The sequence below is a fragment of the Aquarana catesbeiana genome, linkage group LG06 (genome assembly GCF_042186555.1).
Source record: "Aquarana catesbeiana isolate 2022-GZ linkage group LG06, ASM4218655v1, whole genome shotgun sequence".
Classification (NCBI taxonomy): Eukaryota; Metazoa; Chordata; class Amphibia; order Anura; family Ranidae; genus Aquarana; species Aquarana catesbeiana.
Window position 1 is genome coordinate 243,549,533 of NC_133329.1, and position 22,124 is coordinate 243,571,656.

At 45.0% G+C, this 22,124-nt stretch overlaps 1 protein-coding gene across 2 annotated transcripts in view; it reads right to left on the reverse strand.

The window, feature by feature from the left end:
• The window catches only part of DNAH7 (dynein axonemal heavy chain 7), a 607,644-nt gene extending 593,244 nt beyond the window's left edge, over positions 1–14,400 (reverse strand). For both annotated transcript variants that reach the window (XM_073633106.1, XM_073633105.1), the window contains exons 1-2: positions 14,082–14,400; positions 4,811–4,876 (exon numbers count right to left, since the gene is read on the reverse strand). In XM_073633106.1, the coding sequence (XP_073489207.1) occupies positions 4,811–4,876; positions 14,082–14,090 (75 nt within the window). In that variant the 5' untranslated portion in view covers positions 14,091–14,400. The remainder of the gene's footprint in view (positions 1–4,810; positions 4,877–14,081) is intronic.
• Between the last annotated feature and the right edge of the window lie 7,724 nt (positions 14,401–22,124).

A 22,124-nucleotide genomic window follows, 5' to 3' on the forward strand; every position in this document is an offset into this window, starting at 1 on the left:
ACAGTTAAAACTTCAAATAATATTTTTAAAATACTACTAATGTGATGTTGATAATAGTGACGGGACTGATATCCCTCTATGTGCCCAGTGCAAGTAAACTAAATACAAAGTTATATACAAAAATAAAAATATAATATAGTGATACTAAATGTCTTCAAAGCACTGATGATGGGGACTAATTACCCTCAATCACACCAGGTTAGCCACAGATGTTAATCTATTCAGAGAGTAAGGCCCCTTTCACACGATCGGACCGTTCAGATCCGCCTGTCAGTTTTGACGGCGGACCTGAACGGGCGCTCCATGTTAGCCTATGGAGCGACGGATGTCAGCGGAGACATGTCCGCTGACATCCGACCCCGTCCGATCCGCTTAAAGCAGACAGATGGCCCTACGTCCAGATCCGTCGCTGGAGGATCGGGTGAGATCTGACGAAATCGGACATGCTGTCCATTTTCATCCGATCCCTCCATAGGCAGCAGCGGCGCCTGACAAGCCCCTCCCTGCTCAGTGATCAGAGAGGGACCTGTCATCCGCCGGCTCAGCGGAGATCAACGGACTGATCTCTCGCTGAGCCGGCGGACCGAGGCGGGCTCCGTGAATGAGGGCTAAAAATGAAAAAAACAAACAATAGTTTCCCTTTGTTTTCTGCAAGAAACCACTCCTGCCAAACGGTCAGTTTATCAATAGTGTTCAGTTGATATCTCTTGCCGCTTCTCTCGCTTATCCATTTATATGGATTCCCACATGAAACAAGAGAAATGCATCATTGCGCAATGATTAAAAACCGACAAAGGATGTAAGGTGCAAACAAATACACTCACATTTCAATGGTCAACTAGCGCTTATTGTAAACGGTCAGACGCTTACAGCGAATTTCCTCCTCACACCGCATCTGCTGTGCTCAAACACAAACACAATAGATGTCGTCACTGGCTCCTCCCTGGGAGCCAGTGAGACAGAGACCAGCGCTGTCAATAGCAGGGACAGGACAGCAACCCTGGTAGTTCTGCCTCCACAGTGGGAGGATTCCCCCATCCACCTGGAATGTGTAGATGGGGGAATTGGAACATTTTTTTTTTTCATTCAACCTAATAGTTGAATAAAAAAAGTGATCAATGTACAGGTTGCCTAAGAGATAAGACCAGCCATAGACAGTTTAAATCTCGGCTGGTTCAGCATGAACTGGCTGATATTTAAACCATTAATGAGCAGGCTGAATGTACCAAGTTGATCGATCAAATTGGGTACAACCAGCCTGCCGGATTCTCTTATGATTATCGCTAGCGGTTGCTATAGCCGCTAGTGATAATCACTGTTTGTCAGGAAAATACAATTGTTCAGCAGGAGGGATATTCCCCTGTCAGCACTGACTGTGCTAATGGGGGAATCATGCAAATTTCTGTCCTGCAATCTGTGGTTGCGAGAAAGAAATTCGTACCATCTAAGTTTGTGAAGGTCTTGGAAGAACAGGAGGGGGGGGGAGGGAGACAGATGGGGGAGAGAAGGGAGAGGGATAGAGATAGGACAGTTCAGTGATTACAGTGTACTGCAGTGTACACTCACCCACAGGTCCAGGCTGGAAGCTCAGAAATCATAGACACAGCCAGGAATCTGCAGCTGCTGAATTTCATAATTCCCGCCCACACATCCCCTCTCTTCAGATACAGCTGCATGCCGGGATAGTGTGGGCGGGAAGACAGAGGAGGAGCAGAGGTGGGAGGAGGAGGAGGAGCTGTATTCCACTCTTAACTGGTGGAGCAGATCAGGCGGCCGTGGCTATGCGAGCGGCTCTTGCATTATGCATTGCACAGTGTCAGCGAGCAGAGGAGTGAAGAAATCCCCCACAGGAGCTGTCAGGGATGCTCTGCCTCTCAGGAGAGCCTGTGTCCACTCGGCGCAAACCCAAGCAAGATGCGGGGCACCTGCTACATAAAGAAACAAATGGTGTTTTAATTGGAGGGGGCACATGGTGGGGCACAGCATAATGTTGGGGGGGCCAGGGCCCCCTCTGGCCCCCCTTAATGACGCCACTGGTGCCAGTGTAAATGAGGCATTAGATGACATCAGGAACTGGGTTTTTCTTGGCATCTTGGTAACTCATTCATTCATAAATGCCTTTTATGTTGAGTGTCAACTGAACAGTATTTTTATTTCTTAACAACCAGCTAGTGTCTCTCTTGCATGTTCCAACCTGCCCTAACAAAAGGAAAGGTAGACGCTGACTGTATGCTAAGAGGCAAACATAATATGACAAATATAAAACAGAAACATAATAGAAAATGTTCTTTATGGTAAGCAATCAATCTGCATTTTTTTCTGACCCAGACTACAAAAATTTAGGTGAAATCGAATCGGTTCTTGCTAGTAGTCTCATGTGAACACTTAGGGATTCAAAAATCGACCAACGAACGTCAAAAGCATTCACCCATCTCTTTCGAATTCTTACCATATTTTGCTATTTAGAAAAAATTGGTGGGCAAATGTCATAAGCCTAGCTGTCACAAATTCTAGCCATATTTTGCTTAATATGTTGATTTCCTATGATCATCAGCTCTATCTAGCGACCACAAAGCGGTAAAAAATACCACTGGATGGAGCTGAAGATCATAGGAAATCAACATATTAAGAAAAATATAGCCAGATTTTGTGACAGGTGGGCAAATGCTTATGACATTTGTCCACCTAATTTTACTAAATAGACCCTTTAGAGGCATATTATAAAGCAGCAACTTTCACCAAACATTCACTGGTGGTTAATTAATCACGGTCATTAGAAACACATGTGCCTATAAGATTCACCTGCAGTGAATGTGTGGTGAATTTCAGATTCACAGCTTTATAAATATGCCCCTATAGTATTTATGATTACTTATCTCACTGGCTCACCTCAGCATAATATCTAATCAGCTTTGATCAGCTTTGCCCACATGAGCCCCAAAGGACCTGAGGGACCTGAGGGAAGTTTAGGCTTAAGGCCCCTTTCACGCGACCGTAAACATTACCGCCCTCTGAAAAGCTATCTAAGTGGATTATTTTTCAAATTAGGGTTGACACCTGGTTTACAGGTGTTCAGAAGGCAATACTGCCACAGATGTGCACTGTTTTTGATTCCCTGGGAATTTTTTTTTGATCCCAATGGGGATTTTATATTGAACTTCCTTGCCACAACCACCATAGGCCCATTTGGCATGTGGTTACGGCATGGTCCCATTGACTTCAATGGGCGAGTTTAACAGGTGGTGCCACCTGTCAAACTTGACATGCCAGGTTACAATTTACTCAACAAAAGTATCGGCCATGGCAATGTGAACTCGCCCCTGCAGCCGCCATGTAAATTTACAGGTGGGCAGTCTGGGAGGGAGGTTGGAGATAAAAATGCTGATCAAATGAAGTGACAGGGATTTTATTGTTTTTTTATCTGGATGTGGCGATCCGCCTGGCCTGCCAAGCGATCTCCATCTTTTTGTCTTTAAACCCACCAATTTTTTTTATTTACATTCTCTTATGAACCTTATTGACCCTGAGTGTAAAAACTGAAAACTGTTAGGCTGTAATAAATTGTGTAACCCATATTAATGTGCTGATGTACCAAGTTTTTAATTGTTCTTTCAATTCTTTTTGTATGTCATTAAAAATGTGAAATCTATCAAAATAAAGATTATAGATAAAAATGCAGATCAACTGCCTGTTTTTACCGCCCCTCCGCTGTCAGTGTGAACTAAGCTGAAGGCCTCATTTATGTAGGCTTTGAAAACAGGAGGTTGGGTTGCATTTTTACAACTTCACAAAACCCTATCAACAACTTTCACAATTGTTAACATGGAGAGTGGATAAAGGTTTAGACACAGCAGCATTAGTGTTGCCTCATGTTGCTACAGAAATAACACTGCCTGCAGAGCTTAGCAGATGCTGGCAACTGACTCTATTCACGTCTATTGAAATGCACCGCTAATGCACCATAAATGCTCTGTAACTGGCATTCACAGTGCGTTTAAAGTGGTTGTAAACCTCTGTCATGAAATCTGAACAAAGCACATATATTTTCACTTATCTCGCTCTCTCTCCAAAGCTCTAAGTGTCATTTCTCTCTGGTGCTTTGTTCCTCTGTTATCAGCATAAGTCACTTCTGAGAAGTTTTCCAGACACATGAGATAAATTTGTGTTGGGGAGGGAGCTTAGCACACAGCTTGTCTATTCAGAGCACAGTTCTCCTGCTGTGTGAAGGGGGTGTGTTCCTTTCCTCCAATCAGCTCTCACATACTGTAACTGCAGCCTCTCCACCCCCTCCTCTGTGCTCCTGACAGATGAAGAAGGATTTTAACACAATCTGCCCTTTTGAAGGGGTGTAGGGAAGTGCTGCAGATAAACAAGTAAAACCTATGTAGGAGGATTTGTTTCATCTCTGTGTATCATCTGAGGCTATTCACTTCACTGAGTATATGTGAGGGCACAGCTAACCCATTAGCATGTTGACATGAGGGGGAGCCAGGAAATAGAAACATTACGGTAAGAAACAGATTTCTTTTAAAAACTTGCGTATGTCATATTGGTTCACTTGAAAAGTTAGAGGTTGGTGTATGAAAGTGCACTACAAGTAACATGATTTTGGAAGGAGCAACAATTTATTTCATTTTTAAAGTGCGTGACTGAATAATGAGACAAGGATTCTGATTAGCTGTTAGAGCTGCACAGATGAGTCCTCTTTTATATCCTAGTCCTACAAAGCTCAGTTCAGTCAGTGCGGCAAATCAAATACAAGCAGTGTACAGTAATGGAATCGGAGACAAAGAATAAAAGCAAGTCTTACCTCTGGTAACTGCGGTAAAAATCTTGCCTGCCTCTTTGGCAGCTTCTGTCTGTTGTAGTGTGCAGGCTGTTCAAAAAGATATCACAGAAAAATTCATAAAGTATATCCCAAAAATTATTTTTCAGTGTGACGTGTGTTCTTTTATAGACACTTTGTGATCTACAGAATACTATGTACTTAAAGTGAAATTTTAGTCCAGAATTAAAAGTGAACTCCAGACTCCAAATAATTTCACTTACATACATTACTTACTGACCACAAAGGATATAAATCCACTTTGTGTGCACCTAATTTGCAAACCAAGAGATGACATTTTAAAAATAGCAGTGACATCACCACTGTGCTGAACATAACCTGTGCAGAGAGCAGAGCTGTGGGAGGGACTCAGCAGGCCCCACCCACTAAAGGCTTGCCTGCAGAAATTGAACATAGGGGGCAGAGAGTAGAGCCGTCACCCTGCACAGGGAGAGGGCGCAGCAATGACTGCTCTTTATTATGGGAAGCTGCACAGCTCTGGAAGAAATACACAAAGCACACTGAGATTTTAGTGAGAATATAAATGACTTGTATTTTTACAATATTTGCTTATCTCAGAGATCAACTTTAATATTCCTGAAATCTCAGTTATTGAATAAGTTGGAATTTTAAAAAAAATATCAAACATGAAACATAAACAAAGCATATTACTCTATCGTGTGTACTTAAAATGGTAAAAAATGTAGCGCATAATATGCAAACAAAAGTGAATTAGTGATAATGAAGGGTAATGGAGTCCATACAACCATAAGTCCTTCAAAATAGTTTGGTGACCGGTAAACCCATATGTGACAAACAAAATTCAAATCATCCAAGGCAAAAGAGGGGAAGAGATGATGGATTTTCAAGGGCTGGCACAGATCTTGTTGGTCGGTGGGTAAAGGGACATCAAGCAGGAACAACATCAATGAGTAAGTGATAAATGCATACTCTTACCGGATCCAGTGGACTCCCCTGTCAGCGACATGGAGTCTTAAAGGCAATGTGCCCCACAGGGCGGATAGGAAGATGTCCAGGCAGTTGTAACTTCTAAGATGTACTCCACAGACACTCCAGGGATCAGCAAGATAAATGATCACTACTGGAACTCACGATTGGGATCTTGAAGTTGAGATGTAACACTTATAGCGAAAACTGGACATTCACGTGATCACAATAAAATCGAGGGCAGCATGGAAAATGGTGTACGGGCTGTTACACCATTTTCCATGCTGCCCTCGATTTTATTGTGATCACGTTTTATATTTTTGGTGTTTTAGAAATAAAAATACAATTTTTACCTGCACTATGTGGAAGCACAATTTTTTTCTCCACATATTATCCTGATGGGAGTGAATGTCCAGTTTTCGCTATAAGTGTTACATCTCAACTTCAAGATCCCAATCGTGAGTTCCAGTAGTGACCATCTATCTTGGTGATCCCTACATCTTAGAAGTTACCACTGCCTGGACATCTTCCTATCCGCCCTGTGGGGCACATTGCCTTTAAGACTCCATGTCGCTGACAGGGGAGTCCACTGGATCCGGTAAGAGTATGCATTTATCACTTACTCATTGATGTTGTTCCTGCTTGATGTCCCTTTACCCACTGACCAACAAGATCTGTGCCAGCCCTTGAAAATCCATCATCTGGAGTGATTGCATCTGTGTCAACACACAGTTGGACACTATATCTCTTCCCCTCTTTTGCCTTGGATAATTTGAACTTTGTTTGTCACATATGGGTTTACCGGTCGCCGAACTATTTTGAAGGACTTATGGTTGTCTGGACTCCATTACCCTTCATTATCACTAATTCACTTTTGTTTGCATATTATGCGCTACATTTTTTACCATTTTTTGTATTGTTGTTGTCACACTGTATGTAGCTACTCACTCCCCTTTACTAGTTAGCGCAGTGTTTCTGCATATTTCTTCACATTATCATGTGTACTTGTCTCATCAATTAAGAGCACTCATGCCGCGTACACACGAGCGGACTTTCTGGCATACTTGGTCCGGCGGACCAGAGTCCACCGGACAATCCGATTGTGTGTAGGCTCCAGCGGACTTTTCCGGCGGACTTTTTCCCTAGATTTGAAACATGTTATAAATCTTTCCATTGGACTCAGTTTCTGACGGAAAGTCTGCTCGTCTGTGTGCTGGTCCGATGGAAAGCCCGCTCGTCTGTATGCTGGTCCAACAGACCAGATACGACGCAAGGGCAGGGTATTGCATTTCGCGCTCGCTGCAATGGGAAAAACAAATTTTCCTATTGCGGCAAGCGCGGGGCATACCAGGCCCTTAGGTCTGGTATGGATTTTATAGGGAACCCCCTACGCCGAAAAAACGGCGTGGGGTCCCCCCTAAAATCCATACTAGACCCCGATCCGAGCACGCAGCCCGGCCGGTCAGGAAAGGGGGTGGGGACGAGCAAGCGCCCCCCCCCCTCCTGAACTGTACCAGGCCGCATGCCCTCAACATGGGGGGTGGGTGCTTTGGGGGAGGGGGCGCCCTGCGGGGCCCCCCCACCCCAAAGCACCTTGTCCCCATGTTGATGAGGACAAGGGCCTCTTTCCGACAACCCTGGCCGTTGGTTGTCGGGGTCTGCAGGCGAGGGGCTTATCGGAATCCGGGAGCCCCCTATAAGAGGGCCCCCAGATCTCGGCCCCCCACCCTATGTGAATGAGTATGGGGTACATGGTACCCCTACCCATTCACCTAGGGAAAAAGTGTCAATAATAAAATACACTACACAGGTTTTTAAAATAATTTATTAAACAGCTCCGGGGGGGGGGTCTTCCTCCGGCTTCGGGGGTCTTCTTCTGGCTTCGGGGGTTCCTCCGGTTCCTCTTCTCCCGGCGTCCGGTTGGTTCTTCTCCGCTCTCTCTGGCCTCTTCTCCCGGTGTTCCAGTTCTTCTGCCGGCTCCTCCGCTGTCTTCATGCCGCTCTTTTGCCAGCGGAGGTCCGGACTTCTGGACTTCTTGTCTTCTTCCCTCTTCTCTTCTCCAGATGTTGAAATGACGCTCTCTCCGGCTGGACTGCTCTCTGAGCGCTCCTTTGTGACGTATATAGGCGGAGACCCCGCCCACTTATGCCGTCACACTCCCTGGGCATGCTGGGACTGTGACGTTTTAGGGGGCATTGTCAACATCACCCGGTGACCACGCCCCCTAAAACGTCACAGTCCCAGCATGCCCAGGGACTGTGACGTCATAAGGGGGGGCGGGGTCTCCGCCTATATACGTCACAGCAGAGAGACCGTCATGTCAACATCTGGAGAAGAGAAGAGGGAAGAAGGCAAGAAGACAAGAAGCCCAGAAGTCCGGACCTCCGCTGGCAAAAGAGCGGCATGAAGACAGTGGAGGAGCCGGCAGAAGAACTGGAACACCGGGAGAAGAGGCCAGAGAGAGCGGAGAAGAACCAACCGGACGCCGGGAGAAGAGGAACCGGAGGGACCCCCGAAGCCGGAAGAAGACCTCCGAAGCCGGAGGAAGACCCCCGAAGCCGGAGGAAGACCCCTGAAGCCGGAGGAAGAACCCCCCCTGGAGCTGTTTAATAAATTATTTTAAAAACCTGTGTAGTGTGTTTTATTATTGACAGTTTTTCCCTAGGTGAATGGGTAGGAGTACCATGTACCCCATACTCATTCACATAGTGTGGGGGGCCGGGATCTGGGGGCCCTCTTATTATAGGGGGCTCCCGGATTCCTCCCGGATTCCGATAAGCCCCCCGCCCGCAGACCCCGACAACCAACGGCCAGGGTTGTCGGGAAGAGGCCCTTGTCCTCATCAACATGGGGACAAGGTGCTTTGGGGTGGGGGGGCCCCGCAGGGCGCCCCTCCCCCAAAGCACCCACCCCCCATGTTGAGGGCATGCGGCCTGGTACGGTTCAGGAGGGGGGGCGCTCGCTTGTCCCCACCCCCTTTCCTGACCGGCCGGGCTGGACGTTTTTTCGGCGTAGGGGCTTCCCTTTATAATCCATACCAGACCTAAGGGCCTGGTATGACCAGCGACAGGGCTCGCAAGGTGTCAATCTCGCCGATAGTCCCGTCGTACCTGAGTCACATTCAAAATGAACGGACTTGTCCGTGTGTGGGCAAGTCCGTTCATTCTGAAAGTCCGCCGTAACTCCGGCGAAAGTCCGTCGTGTGTGGGCAAGTCCGTCCGTTTTTAAGTCCGGCGCACCTGGCGGACAAAGTCCGTCGGAAAGTCTGCCGGACCAAGTATGCCAGAAAGTCCGATCGTGTGTACGCGGCATCAGTGTCATTTCTGTCTGCTGCTTCGTTCCTCTGCTATCAGCATTAGTCGCTTTTGACAATTTTTTCTGACACCAAGAGAAAAATGGTGACAGGAGAGGGAGCTCCAGCTGATTGGTAGCCTCAGCTCTGTTCCTGCATGCTGCTGAAAGGGGGGGTGTCTCTTCCCTCCAATCAGCTCTCAGAGCTTTCCTCACTGAGCTCAGCAAGGTGTAACTTTAGCTCTCCACCCCCTTTTTTTTAACTCTTAGACAAGCTTAAAAATTCAGCATTTTGAATGGATGAAGAGAAGAGAAAACTGCAGATAGAAAGAAACAACTTATGTGGGAGGATTTGTTTCATCTGTTTGTGTTACCTGAGGACAGTCCCTTCACTGGATATATGTAAGGATTTACAACAACTTTAACCTCTTCACTACCACGCTATAGCCAAATGAGGGCTACAGCGGTCGCACATTGCCAGGAGGGTGTCATATGATGACCTCCTGTGATCGTGCTTCCCGCGATGCCCCCTGCGGCGTGCATCAGCTGTGATCTAAGCTCGTCGTGTCCTCCAGATGCAGCTGATCATGGATCGGGATAAAGAGCCAATCACAGTGGCTCCTTACCATGTGACCAGCTGTATCCAATCACAGCTGACCACAATGTAAACAGGATTTTCCGGTTATTGGCAATCCTCTCCTCACGCTAACAGCGCATGAGGAGAGGAGAGCCGATAAGCTGCAATCCACACAGGGGACATCTACACTGATAATCAGGGCACTGATCATCAGTGTTCTGATGATCAGTGCAGCCCCAACATTGCCCACCAGTGCTGCCAAACAGTGCCCTTCAGTACTGCCTATCAGTGTTGCCTATCAGTGCCTGCTCACAAGTGCCTCCTCATCGGTGCCTATCAGTGCCGCCTCATCAGTGCCCACCAATGCAGCCTATCAGTGCCCATTGGTGCAACCTCATCAGTGCACATCTGTGAAGAAGAAAAATTACTTATTTACAAAATGTTATAACAGAAACAAATGGATGATGAGTTTGCTTTAAATAATTAAATAGCATTCTCAGTTTGTGGTACAGTTTAGTTCTGCTTTAACCAGACAAAAAGTGAAGGAATCACTCCTACTGAGCCTCTGACTGCAGTAAAACTCGGCAGCACCAAAAAAAAGTGAAGCGTGGCATTGCTCAGGTGCGAGTGCAACCTTAGTCCTTGTCTGAAAGAGAGTAATATGGAACTCGTCAGGTTACTTTTTTTTTTTAGAATAAAGCTTTATTGTATCATGTCTGTTATGCTGCTTTCACACAGGGTGGATTCTTTTGCAATCAGCAGGGGATCTGTGAGCTGATTTCCTGCTGATTGGAGCAGAGTGGAAAATGACATATCTGTGTCTGTTCAGTTTCTGCAGAGCAGACATGAATTCTGCTCTATGGGTGGCTGAGAGTATACAGACTCTGCTATCAATTTCCACCCGACTACCTCTAATCCGTTCCACCTAAATGGAAGAAGGTGTAGTCCTTTCCAATTTTTTTTAGTGAACCTGATCAGACCTGGAGGTAGGCGCAAGGCTGGCCCTACAATGTGTCCCGTTGAGTCCATTGGACCCAGGTGGCACTTTGAGAGGGGTGGCAAATTGACGCCCAAGATTTTTTTTACAGCAGTTTTGGTGTATCATCCAGGGGTGGACTGGGCTGGGGGGGGGGGGCAGGTTAACCCCCGGACAGCTCCACCGCCCTGTAAAATGTCCGCCCTGCTGCCCTCAACACGCATACTCATTGTTGCAGGGTGCTCGCACACAGTCTAACATTGGCTGTTAAACACCCGAGCCCACATGAAGAGCTCAGGTGTGTGTGCTTCTGGTGGCAGGGTACCCACAGGTGTCAAAGAGCAATGAAAGATCCCTTCCCCATCGGCTCCACCAGCAGCCGATATTTGGGCACAGCTTGCGAGGCTTGCATTTCTATTGGGTGGAACTGGGGGAGGGGGGTGCTGCCAGCCTCACACCCAGCCTGCCTTCTTCTGCTCTGGTGCATGCGTGAGGCTAGGCACTGAAGACTGAGAGAGCAACCGAGAGGTAATATAAGTTAGTTCTGTGTGATAGGACACAAAGGGTGTCCATCAATTTTTGTAGTAGTGGCTGCTGATCTGCTGGATGGCCAAATGTTGCATAACCTATCATGTTTAAAAAGCACTATACAGCAGGAGTTTGCCATTATACTACCCTAGCCTATCCATATACTACCCTAGCCTGTCCATATACTACCCTAGCCCGTCCATATACTACCCTAGCCTGTCCATATACTACTCTACCCTATCCATATACTACCCTAGCCCGTCCATATACAACCCTAGCCTGCTCATATACTACCTTAGCCTGCCCCTATACTACCCTAGCTTGTCTATATACTACCCTAGCCTGCCCCTATACTACCCTAGTCTGTCTATATACTACCCTAGCCTGCCCCTATACTACCCTAACCTGTCTATATACTACCCTAGCCTGTCCATATACTACCCTAGCCTGTCTATATACTACCCTAGCCTGCCCCTATACTGCCCAGCCTATCCATATTCTACCTTAGCCTGTCCATATACTACCCTAGCCTGTCTATATACTACCCTAGCCTGCCCCTATACTGCCCAGCCTATCCATATTCTACCCTAGCCTGTCCATATACTACCCTAGCCTGTCTATATACTACCCTAGCCTGCCCCTATACTGACCTAGCCCACCCCTTGGAATTGAACATAATGGTATGTCATATAATTTTGCATATAGACAAGGTGCTGTTGTGTAAATCTGACTTTCTGAGAAATGTAATTTTAGTTTTAATTATCATGATATATAATAATAGATGTGGGGGCGTTTTAGTGGGTGTGATTTTTTTTTGGGGGGGAGGCAGCATTTCAGTCTTGGGCCCAGACAGCACAATGTCTTGGGCCAGCCCTGGGTAAGCGGATGTAAATGGACACAGGTCCCTTTATACCAGCCTGTCTAATAGGAAGGAATGGACCTTCCAGTCAGGTCTTGAAAAACTGACAGGCGGACCAGATCGGATCGCCCATGTGAAAGGACCTTTATATACAATGTATTTTCTATAGTAAAGTCATGCAGAGACACATTACAGTGCAGTTATAGGAGCAGTACACTGTACAGTATAGGGAGATGCGTTACAGGATTGGAGGAATTGGGGGTAAGAAACCTATTCTGAATACACACTACTGGTGGCCATACATCCTTCTATAAATTATCGATTTCGTTTTCAATTGATTTTTTTCCTATAGAAATAATCAATCTAAATGGGTTGACAACCCATTTGACCAATATAGATTTTGATCAATAGTTAAGCTAGAATTGGAACTTACAATCTAAAGTTATTGATTGCTTCTAATATGATCAATTGAAATACAATTGTATACATGAACAAAGTATCTCAGTGCTGCTGATTGATGCAAATTGATCAATAATATTCCACACTGGCCGACCGAGTGTGATCAAATCCAGTAAGTCCATGCTTCGACAAATGACCGTTTTTCTTTTCAGATTGATCTCCTGTGTAAAGAATAATCGATCTATAGTCAAACCATTTGATTGATATGCCACACACCGGAAAGTGGATTCTGCTCAATAGTTAAGATATAATCATAACTTATTATTGTAATTTATTGATCGCATCTTGGTTTCCACCATGTAGTTTTATTATCTGATCGATCAAAATACAATCATATTTATGAACAAAGTATCCCAATGATGCAAAATGATTGATAATCCACCCCCTCCCTGACCGATCAACTCAATTTGATCAAATCCAATCGAAATGGAATTTGAATCGATCAGAAGGGAAGTTATTGCTTTTCCATTGCTTGCAGATTCAGTCTTTTTGATTGAAGAGCATGTCAATCAGATAAAAATTGAAGTGTGTATGGCCACCATTAGGCTTTCCTTTCACAGTAAGGTACGATTGGAACTTAAAATGGTTGTAAAGCCTAAACATTTTTTACCTTAATCCATTCCTTGCTTTAAAGCGATATTAAAGCCTTGTTTTTTTTTTAAATAATAAACATGTTATACTTACCTGCTCTGTGCAATGGTTTTGTACAAAGCAACCCAGATCCTCCTCTTCTTGGGTCCCATGGCGGCGCTCCTGGCCCCTCCCTCCTGCTGGGTGCCCCCACAGCAAGCAGCTTGCTATGTGGGCACCCAAGTAGGTGCGCTCTCGAGCTGCGCCTCTGTGTGTCCAACCACACACGGAGCCGCGGCTTGGCCCCGCTCCCTCCTGATTGGCTCACTGACAGCAGCAAGAGCCAATAGCTTCCGCTGCTGCCAAAAGCCAAACAGGAGTGCAAGTGCCTGGAAAGGCAAGGCTCTCATGGACATGCTGGATCGAGAAGCAGCTCAGGTAAGTATTAGGTGGGCTGGTGCACACAGAAGGTTTTTTTACCTTCATGCATGAAGGTAAAAAAACTTGTGTTTTTAAAACAAGCCAGTGGGAGTGGGAGGTTCAAGTCTCGCTGTCTGTGCCAATGGACGCAGCAGGGCTTAGAAGCGAGAACGCACGAGTGGCTTCCCAGGGGGGCACTGGACGGAGAGGAGGGGTAAGGAGCGCTGGTGGGGGACCCAAGAAGGTAAGTATAGACATGTTTGTTTTTTGGGGGGGTTGGTTTTTTTTTTACCTTTACAATCATTTTAAAATCATAAATTATGGAACACTCCTCTGTTTCCACCATGTAAATTTATAATCTGATCGATCGAAATGCTATCGAATTAAAGAACAAAGTATCTTGGTGCTGCTAAATGATGCAAAACAATCGATAATATTCCACCCTAACCGATCAATTTAGTTGGATTGAATACGATCAAGTCTAAATTGATCAGAAGAGAAGTTATGGCTATTTGATTTTTTGCAGGTTTCATTGTTTTGATCAGATCGCACATTAATCGGATAAGAAAATCAAAGCATGTATTACCACCATAAAGCTTCCAATTCTTAGAAATAAACAGTATCTCACCTGATCCATTGTACAGAACTAATCGCAGACCCTCAATGTGAACACATAGGGAATGTCAGCGCTCTGGGAAGTTGTAGTGACTCTGTTGCTAGGCGACCGACTCTTATGAAGCTGGATCTGTAGTGACTGGATTTATGGAAGAGCTCGCATAGAAAGCCAGCACCCGTTATCCCGCATAGTCCGCCGCTCTCTGCCGGTCCCGCCCTCTCCCCTCACTCCTTCTAGCGGGTGGTTGAGATTCGCGGAGCTCCGAGCTTGTCCCGGTTCCTTCACAAGTTTGTGCTGCGGAGAGCTGTTGCTATAGAAGCTACCGAGAGTTGTGGAAGGGGCGGGGCGCCGGGAGAGGGCGTGTTCCTAGAAGTGTCTCCAGGAAGTGCGCTGCCATAGTTTTGGTTAGTCTGTGCAGTGTAGTGCACATATACAAGTGTGCTCTGATCAGTCTTCATATCCATTGATTCCTGCAGGGATCCATCACAACCAGGAGTCCTTTCCTTCAAACACCTTATGTTATCCTTCTATTCTCTTATTTATTACTCTTTATTACCCAGCTTCTGCTGTTACTTTCTTGTGTAACATTGTATCAGCTCTAATAAATAACCAGAGTACAATATTTAGTATTAAAATATTTAGCATTTCCTCATATGGTTGGAATGCAAAAAAATATTGCAAATCGTACTGCAAAGAAGTGTGTGTGTCTTGCAGGGAGATCACAAGCCCATGCAGGGAGACGGCAGCGTGCCAGCAAGGCACCCCGACCCACAGGCGACTCCGCCGAGCCCAGCGGAGTGAACGAACGCCTCCAACCATGGAGCACCCCTGGGACAAGCAGCGAGCCCAATCGATGCCAGTTCAACAGGTTAAACATTTTTTTTTTTTAAGATTCCCAGTGCTGCAAAACAAAACTGTTTATGTTATTCTTCGTTTTGCAGCACTGGCAAATTCCACCCCCAACTGCCCATCATTTATAAATCCACCCACAACATGTAGAAACCAGCCCCTCGCCCACATCAACTCACTCCGGGAGCGTGGGGCACAATCTGACAGAAAAATGTATTCTGTCGGCTATTGTGCGCAGGCGCCATCTCGCCGTCAACAGCTGATCATAAAATCAGCTGTTGTGCTGTTCCATGCAGCGCATGCGTGGCGCATGCACCGTTTGTCCCGGGTACTTCTCGATAGCGGGCACTTCTTAACAATTTCCACTTCTTAAAGCGGAGTTCCATCCAAAAATGAAACTTCTGCTTTAAGGGAAGGTGACCCCCTGACATGACACATTTGGCATGTAATTTTTTTGGGGGAGAGGGGAGCAGAAACCCTCTTTTTAGAGGGTTCCAGCTCCCACTTCCTCCCAGGGCACCGCAGCACCGGAAGTAAGTTCACCTCTCCCCCCTCCCTGTCGGCAATCATCTGGGGCACGTCACAGGTCCCAAATGATTGCCCGGCCAGTCACAGCGAGCCGCGCAGCTCGCACATGTGCAGTGCATGCCCGGCTGTGAAGCCACAGCCAGGCGCCCACAGTGACAATGTCGGCACCGTAGAGAGAAGGGGGAGAGGAGCGGGGCTTCGTTCGCCTGCATCGCCGGACCATGGGACAGGTAAGTGTCCGTTTATTAAAAGTTTATTAAAAGTCAGCAGCTGCAGTATTTGTAGCTGCTGACTTAATTTTTTTCGCTCCGCTTTAAGTGCAATTCCTGAAAGGGTAAATTGTTTAAAATGGGATTACACTATAGAGTTTATCTTTTCTTTGGCCTGGATTGAGCTCATCTTTGTGTGATCCAACCTTCTGGTGCAGCTTTCCTCCTTAAATGGAGGGAGAGTCCAAGCCTATGGTGTTTATGCTTTTGATCCAGATGATTCTGGTAAGAATTGAAGAATTGAATTTTAAGGGGATGTGTGGTTGTGTGGTACCCCGACCACCCCCCCCCCCCCCCGCTTTTTCACGTGTGGTAGTCTTGGTGACAGCCTATCATCTTGAAAATTGAAAAAAAGCTCATTTTTGGAAAGTCTCTTTTCACAAACCACGGAATTAATATAGAATCTAGCTGCAATATATTGGGGACTTTTTACATTTTCATTCATATATATATACACTGTATGATAGCACTATTCCACATTTGTACTGTGTTATTTTAGTTTATAGCACTGCCTTTTGTGTTTGCATATCAGCAGGCAAGACAGCCACTGAACGCAACCCATTCAAGTGAAAAGAGTAGTGAAACAGCTGTCCTACAACTGCATGCAATGCATGTGTTGCAGTGGTGGAAGCTTTTAGGGGTTAAAACAGGTGCTGGGGAGGCTACATATCGCCTTCAAAACGCCTGTCAGCCACCCTCTAAAAAGCAATCCATTGAAGATCACTTTTCATAGGAGCGTCAAAGCCTGCCACAAATGTAAACAAACCCTAATTGGCAATAGCATCACGTTTTAAGCTATACGAACCTCCCATTGTGCTGCAGCCGCATGCGTTGGACATGGTTGTGGGGCAGTTGTGGTGTAGCCCCATTGAGGGCACACTGCTTATCAATAGGGATGAATGGACCTTCCGATCAGGACCGTGGAAGTTTTGATGGTGTTTGTGGCCGGCTCACAGAATCCTTGCCCGGTGGCGGTTATCTGTTTTATGCCAATTGCTTTTTGGTGCTTGCAAGTAGATGTCTATTTTTAAATCAATGGAATTGAATAGTTTTACACTAGGGAATGTTTCGTCTTATGTTTACAGTGCCTGAAGGAGTGATTTATTGAGCTGCAGGAGCCGGAGGAGAAAGCAATGGGAGTTCTGTGTGACAGTATTGGATCTAAAATGCTGCCTGCCTTTCTTGTATTAAGAAGGCAAGGCGGGGGGTGACTTTCCAGTTGTTGGTGGTGCTTTACACACATTGAAGGCACTATTGGGAAGAAGGTTTCTAGCAAAAGGAATATTTATAAGTGGACTGAAGTGCTGGTTCATACCCTGGGGGTTTTATCACAGTTCACTTATGTCATTGATTCACTACAACATTGTATCTTTTCTACATGTTTATTTACAGAAATATATAAGAGATTCCAGATGATATTCTCTATTTGTAGATGTTTTGGACAATATTTATATTCACACAGCGCTGCCTTTTCAGTTTGTATTATCACTGAATTTGATATTTACTGTATGTATAAATACAAACATACAAACATTTTGGGATATGGGGTTCCCAAAAAAAATTTATACTCACCTAAGTGGATGCTGGATCGATCTGATGCTGCATCTGTCCCCCGCCGGCTCTGCACTGAGAACTGAGCAATCAAACGATCAAACACCGCTGATCGCTCAGTTCTCTCATTCTCTCTGAACAGAGAGCCGTGACTGTCAGTTACTGGCTCTCTGCTCTGTCCATACAGCACTTACTGAAGCGTTGGACTGTGGAGGGGGTGGGAGCAGCTGGCTCAATCTCCCGGTTGCTCGCTGAGAGAGTGAGCCAGCTGCTGGTTCAGGTATATGGGTGGAACCCAACTGTAAAGTCGGAATTGATCTAGAGCCCAGAGCGGCTGAGTGACATCAGACTTTAGCCCTCTGTCAGCTAAAAATGTGTCAAGGAGTGCAGAACAAACTGCATTCCTGTGATCCATAGGAGAAGTACAGCCAAATAAGTGTTAGCCATGCTTCTCCTTTAAACTATTTTAAACTAATGGGCAGTTTTACAAGGTAAGGCCCCTTCCACATGAATTGTCCCAGGAGGACCTGATTCAACGGCTCATCCCTAAGGACCAGCGTGTGTAAACGGACTTGTGTCCATTTACACCCACCTACTTCTGGTCTGATTTGGTCCGCTGTATAGGATCAAAGGGCAGTCACGTATAAATGTACAGCAGAATCCATTTATTCCTGGCCGCTCATAGAGTAGAGTATGCTCTGTCCGTGTCCGCTCTGCAGAAACAGATTACCTACTGTTCAAAATAAATTTGGCCCCGCATGAAAGGGCCTTAGGGTTTCACATACACCTTGAAGTGCCTACAACATTTACAAGATAGCTTCTCCTTTAACCACTTCAGCCCCAGAAGGATTTACCCCCTTCCTGACCAGAGCACTTTTTACAATTTGGCACTGTGTCGCTTTAACTGCTAACTGCGCGGTCATGCAATGCTGTACCCAAACAAAATTTGTGTCCTTTTCTTCCCACAAATAGAGCTTTCTTTTGATGGTATTTGATCACCTCTGCGGTTTTTATTTTTTGCGCTATAAACGGAAAAAGAACGAAAATTTTGAAAAAAAATGATGTTTTCTACTTTTTGTTATAAAAAAATCCAATAAACTTAATTTTAGTCATACATTTAGGCCAAAATGTATTCAGCCACATGTCTTTGGTAAAAAAACAATAAGCCTATATTTATTGGTTTGCGCAAAAGTTATAGCGTCTACGAACTAGGATACATTTTCTGGAATTTACACAGCTTTTAGTTTATGACTGCCTATGTCATTTCTTGAGGTGCTAAAATGGAAGGGCAGTACAAACCCCCCCCAAATGACCCCATTTTGGAAAGTAGACACCCCAAGGAAATTGCTGAGAGGCATGTTGAGCCCATTGAATATTATTTTTTTTTGTCCCAAGTGATTGAATAATGACAAAAAAAAAAATTTACAAAAAGTTGTCTCATTTGTTTTTGAAAATGAAGAAAGACAAGAAAAACATTTTTTTTTTTCTTTTTTCAATTTTCAAAACTTTGTGACAAAAAGTGAGGTCTGCAAAATACTCACTATACCTCTCAGCAAATAGCTTGGGGTGTCTACTTTCCAAAATAGGGTCATTTGGGGGGGGGAGGTTTTGTGCCACCTGGGCATTCCATGGCCTCCGAAACTGTGATAGGCAGTGAAGAGTGAAATCAAAAATTTACGCCCTTAGAAAGCCTAAAGGCGGGGCTTGGTTTTCGGGGTTCCGTACGCGGCTAGGCTCCCAAAAAGTCTCACACATGTGGTATCCCCATACTCAGGAGAAGCAACAGAATGTATTTTGGGGTGTAATTTCACATATATTCCCCTGGCATGTTTGAGCAATATATCATTTAGTAACAACAAAAATAAAACAAAATTTGTCTTTTTCCCGCAACTTGTGTCACAATATAAAATATTCCATGGACTCGACATGCCTCTCAGCAAATAGCTTGGGGTGTCTACTTTTCAAAATGGGGTCATTTGGGGGGGTTTTGAACTGTCCTGGCATTTTATGCACAACATTTAGAAGATTATGTCACACATCACCCACTCTTCTAACCACTTGAAGACAAAGCCCTTTCTGACACTTTTTGTTTACATGAAAAAATTATTTTTTTTTGCAAGAAAATTACTTTCAACCCCCAAACATTATATATTTTTTTTAAAGCAAATGCCCTACAGATTAAAATGGTGGGTGTTTATTTATTTTTTTCACACAGTATTTGCACAGCGATTTTTCAAACGCTTTTTTTTGGGAAAAAACACACTTTTTAAAATTTTAATGCACTAAAACACACTATATTGCACAAATGTTTGATGAAATAAAAAAGATGATCTTAGGCCGAATACATGGATACCAAACATGACATGCTTTAAAATTGCACACAAATGTGCAGTGGCAACAAACTAAATTCATTTTTAAAAGCCTTTAAAATCCTTTACAGGTTACCACTTTAGATTTACAGAGGAGGTCTACTGCTAAAATTACTGCCCTCGATCTGACCTTCGTGGTGATACCTCACATGCATGGTGCAATTGCTGTTTACATTTGACGCCAGACCGACGCTTGCGTTCGCCTTTGTGCAAGAGCAGGAGGGGGGGGGGACAGGGGGTGCTTTCTTTTTTTTTTTTTTCTTTATTATTTTTTTGCTTTTTTATCTTATTTTTAAACTGTTCCTTTCATTTTTTTTTTTAATCATTTTTATTGTTATCTCAGGGAATGTAAATATCCACTATGATAGCAATAGGTAGTGACAGGTACTCTTTTTTGAAAAAATTGTGGTCTATTAGACCCTAGATCTCTCCTCTGCCCTCAAAGCATCGGTGTGATAAAATGCTTTCCCAATTTCCCAATGGCGCTGTTTACATCCGGTGAAATCTAAGTCATGAAATGCTCATAGCTTCCGGTTTCTTAGGCCATAGAGATGTTTGGAGCCACTCTGGTCTCTGATCAGCTCTCTGGTCAGCTGGCTGAATCATCGGCTGCATTCTCAGGTTCCCTGTTGGGACAGGAGTGCCAGAGAAAAACATGGAAGACGGTGGGGGGGGGGCGGCATTCCCTCCCACTGCTTGTAAAAGCAGTCTAGAGGCTAATTAGACGCTAGGATTGCTTTTACATGAAAGAATGATACCAAGATGATACCTAAACCTGCAGGCATCATTCTGGTATAACCACGCAAAGTCCAGCAACATACCAGTACATTGCTGGTCCTTGTTGGGCATACATTGTAATCTTTTTTTTTCATGCAGCCTGTGGGCTGAACGAAAAAAAGAGATTGATCGGTGGGTATGCCCACCATTAGAATACCTCCCTTCATCCACCCACTTCTAATGATGGGCATACATGCACCATTTATATATGTTGAAGCATGGGGGCATCCTCCCACAAAAGGTAAGAGCAAATCGCTCCTCCGCCCCTGCTGCCCCCATGCTTCGGCATATATCACCTCCGCTGGAGTCACGGCTTTATATATTGTGGGAGCAAACGCTGTTGCTGTCAAGATAAATAAATCCGCACTGCAGCTGAATGGCATACCTGAAGACAAAAAAATTGTTAACAATAAAACACAGTAAACAGTAAAGTATAAAAAATTGCATACCTGAAAAGCAAACATGATAAAACATAATAACAACAAAACATTGCAGAATAGAATACAGTAAAAAAGATCAGAACAATAGAGAGAGAATAGAGAGAGAGAGAACAATAAAATGACAACTATTTTTTTTTAATTTTATATATTTTTTTGTGTTTTTTTTTTTTTTTACACTTTTTTTTGTAACTGTAACTTTTGTAACTGTAACTGGTTCCAGGTTCGGGTCTCTCAAAATGCGATGGCATCTTGGGAGACCCTGTGAAAGTGTGCCTAGTCTGTGCAATGCTGTACCCTACGCTAATACTCAACTAGTGAATGGTAGCGTTCAAAACATTCACCAATGCAAAGACCAGGATTGTCAGGACAGGAGGGACAATAATAGCGGGTGTCACGCCTATATCCGTGCTTGCTGCAGACACGACATCTTTTTTTGGGGGGTTCGTTGGGTAGGGGTACTCGGGAGGACATAAAGAAAATGCCTCTCATGCAGCCGATTGCATTTGGTTGGGGATGTGAATGGGGGAAGTACGGGTGCTGCAGAAGTGGTGGGTTCCCAATTAGGATTGGCGAATGCAGCAGGAAGGGCATTATGGGCACGACAGGCCTGTGTTTGTCTTCTTCTTGGTGGCAGCGGGACACTACTTGTGCTTGCCACCTCACCAGCTTGAACTGCACTTATGGGACTCACCACGTCACCAAGTGTTACTGCAGTGCTGGTTTGACTACGACCAGGGTGTACTATGCTGCTGATGCTTGCCAGTTCACCAAAACGCTACCAAAAGAACTTTAAGCGATCGCAGGGATCAGGCCTGACTCTGCGAACGCTGCAGTTATGCGTTTAGTGTTTTGTAAGTGACAGTGATCGATCGATACTGCACTTGGGTGGGCTGGGCTGGGCTGGGCGGAGGGGCAAAACGCAGGTGCTAGCAGGTATCCGGGCTGGCTGATCCCCCTAACATTGCGATTTTGGGAACCCTAAACTGCTGGGGATTAGTTTCGTCAGGAAGACTTTTTCAAAAAAAAGAAAAAGTCTTCCTGACGAAACTGGTCAGAGCACGATACCACGGCAACTGTTATCATGTGAGGACGCAGTGTGCTTCTAGCCTGAAGTTTCACACACAAGAAGGAGGAAGTGCGGATCAGCTGTGCCTGGTTGACACGCAGTGCGCTCCAAGCTTGTAGTTGTATACTAGTGGAATGAAGGACTGATCAGCTGTGAGTGTGTATCATCTATTCAGTCTGCAACCAGTACCCTTGTGCTTTGAGAGA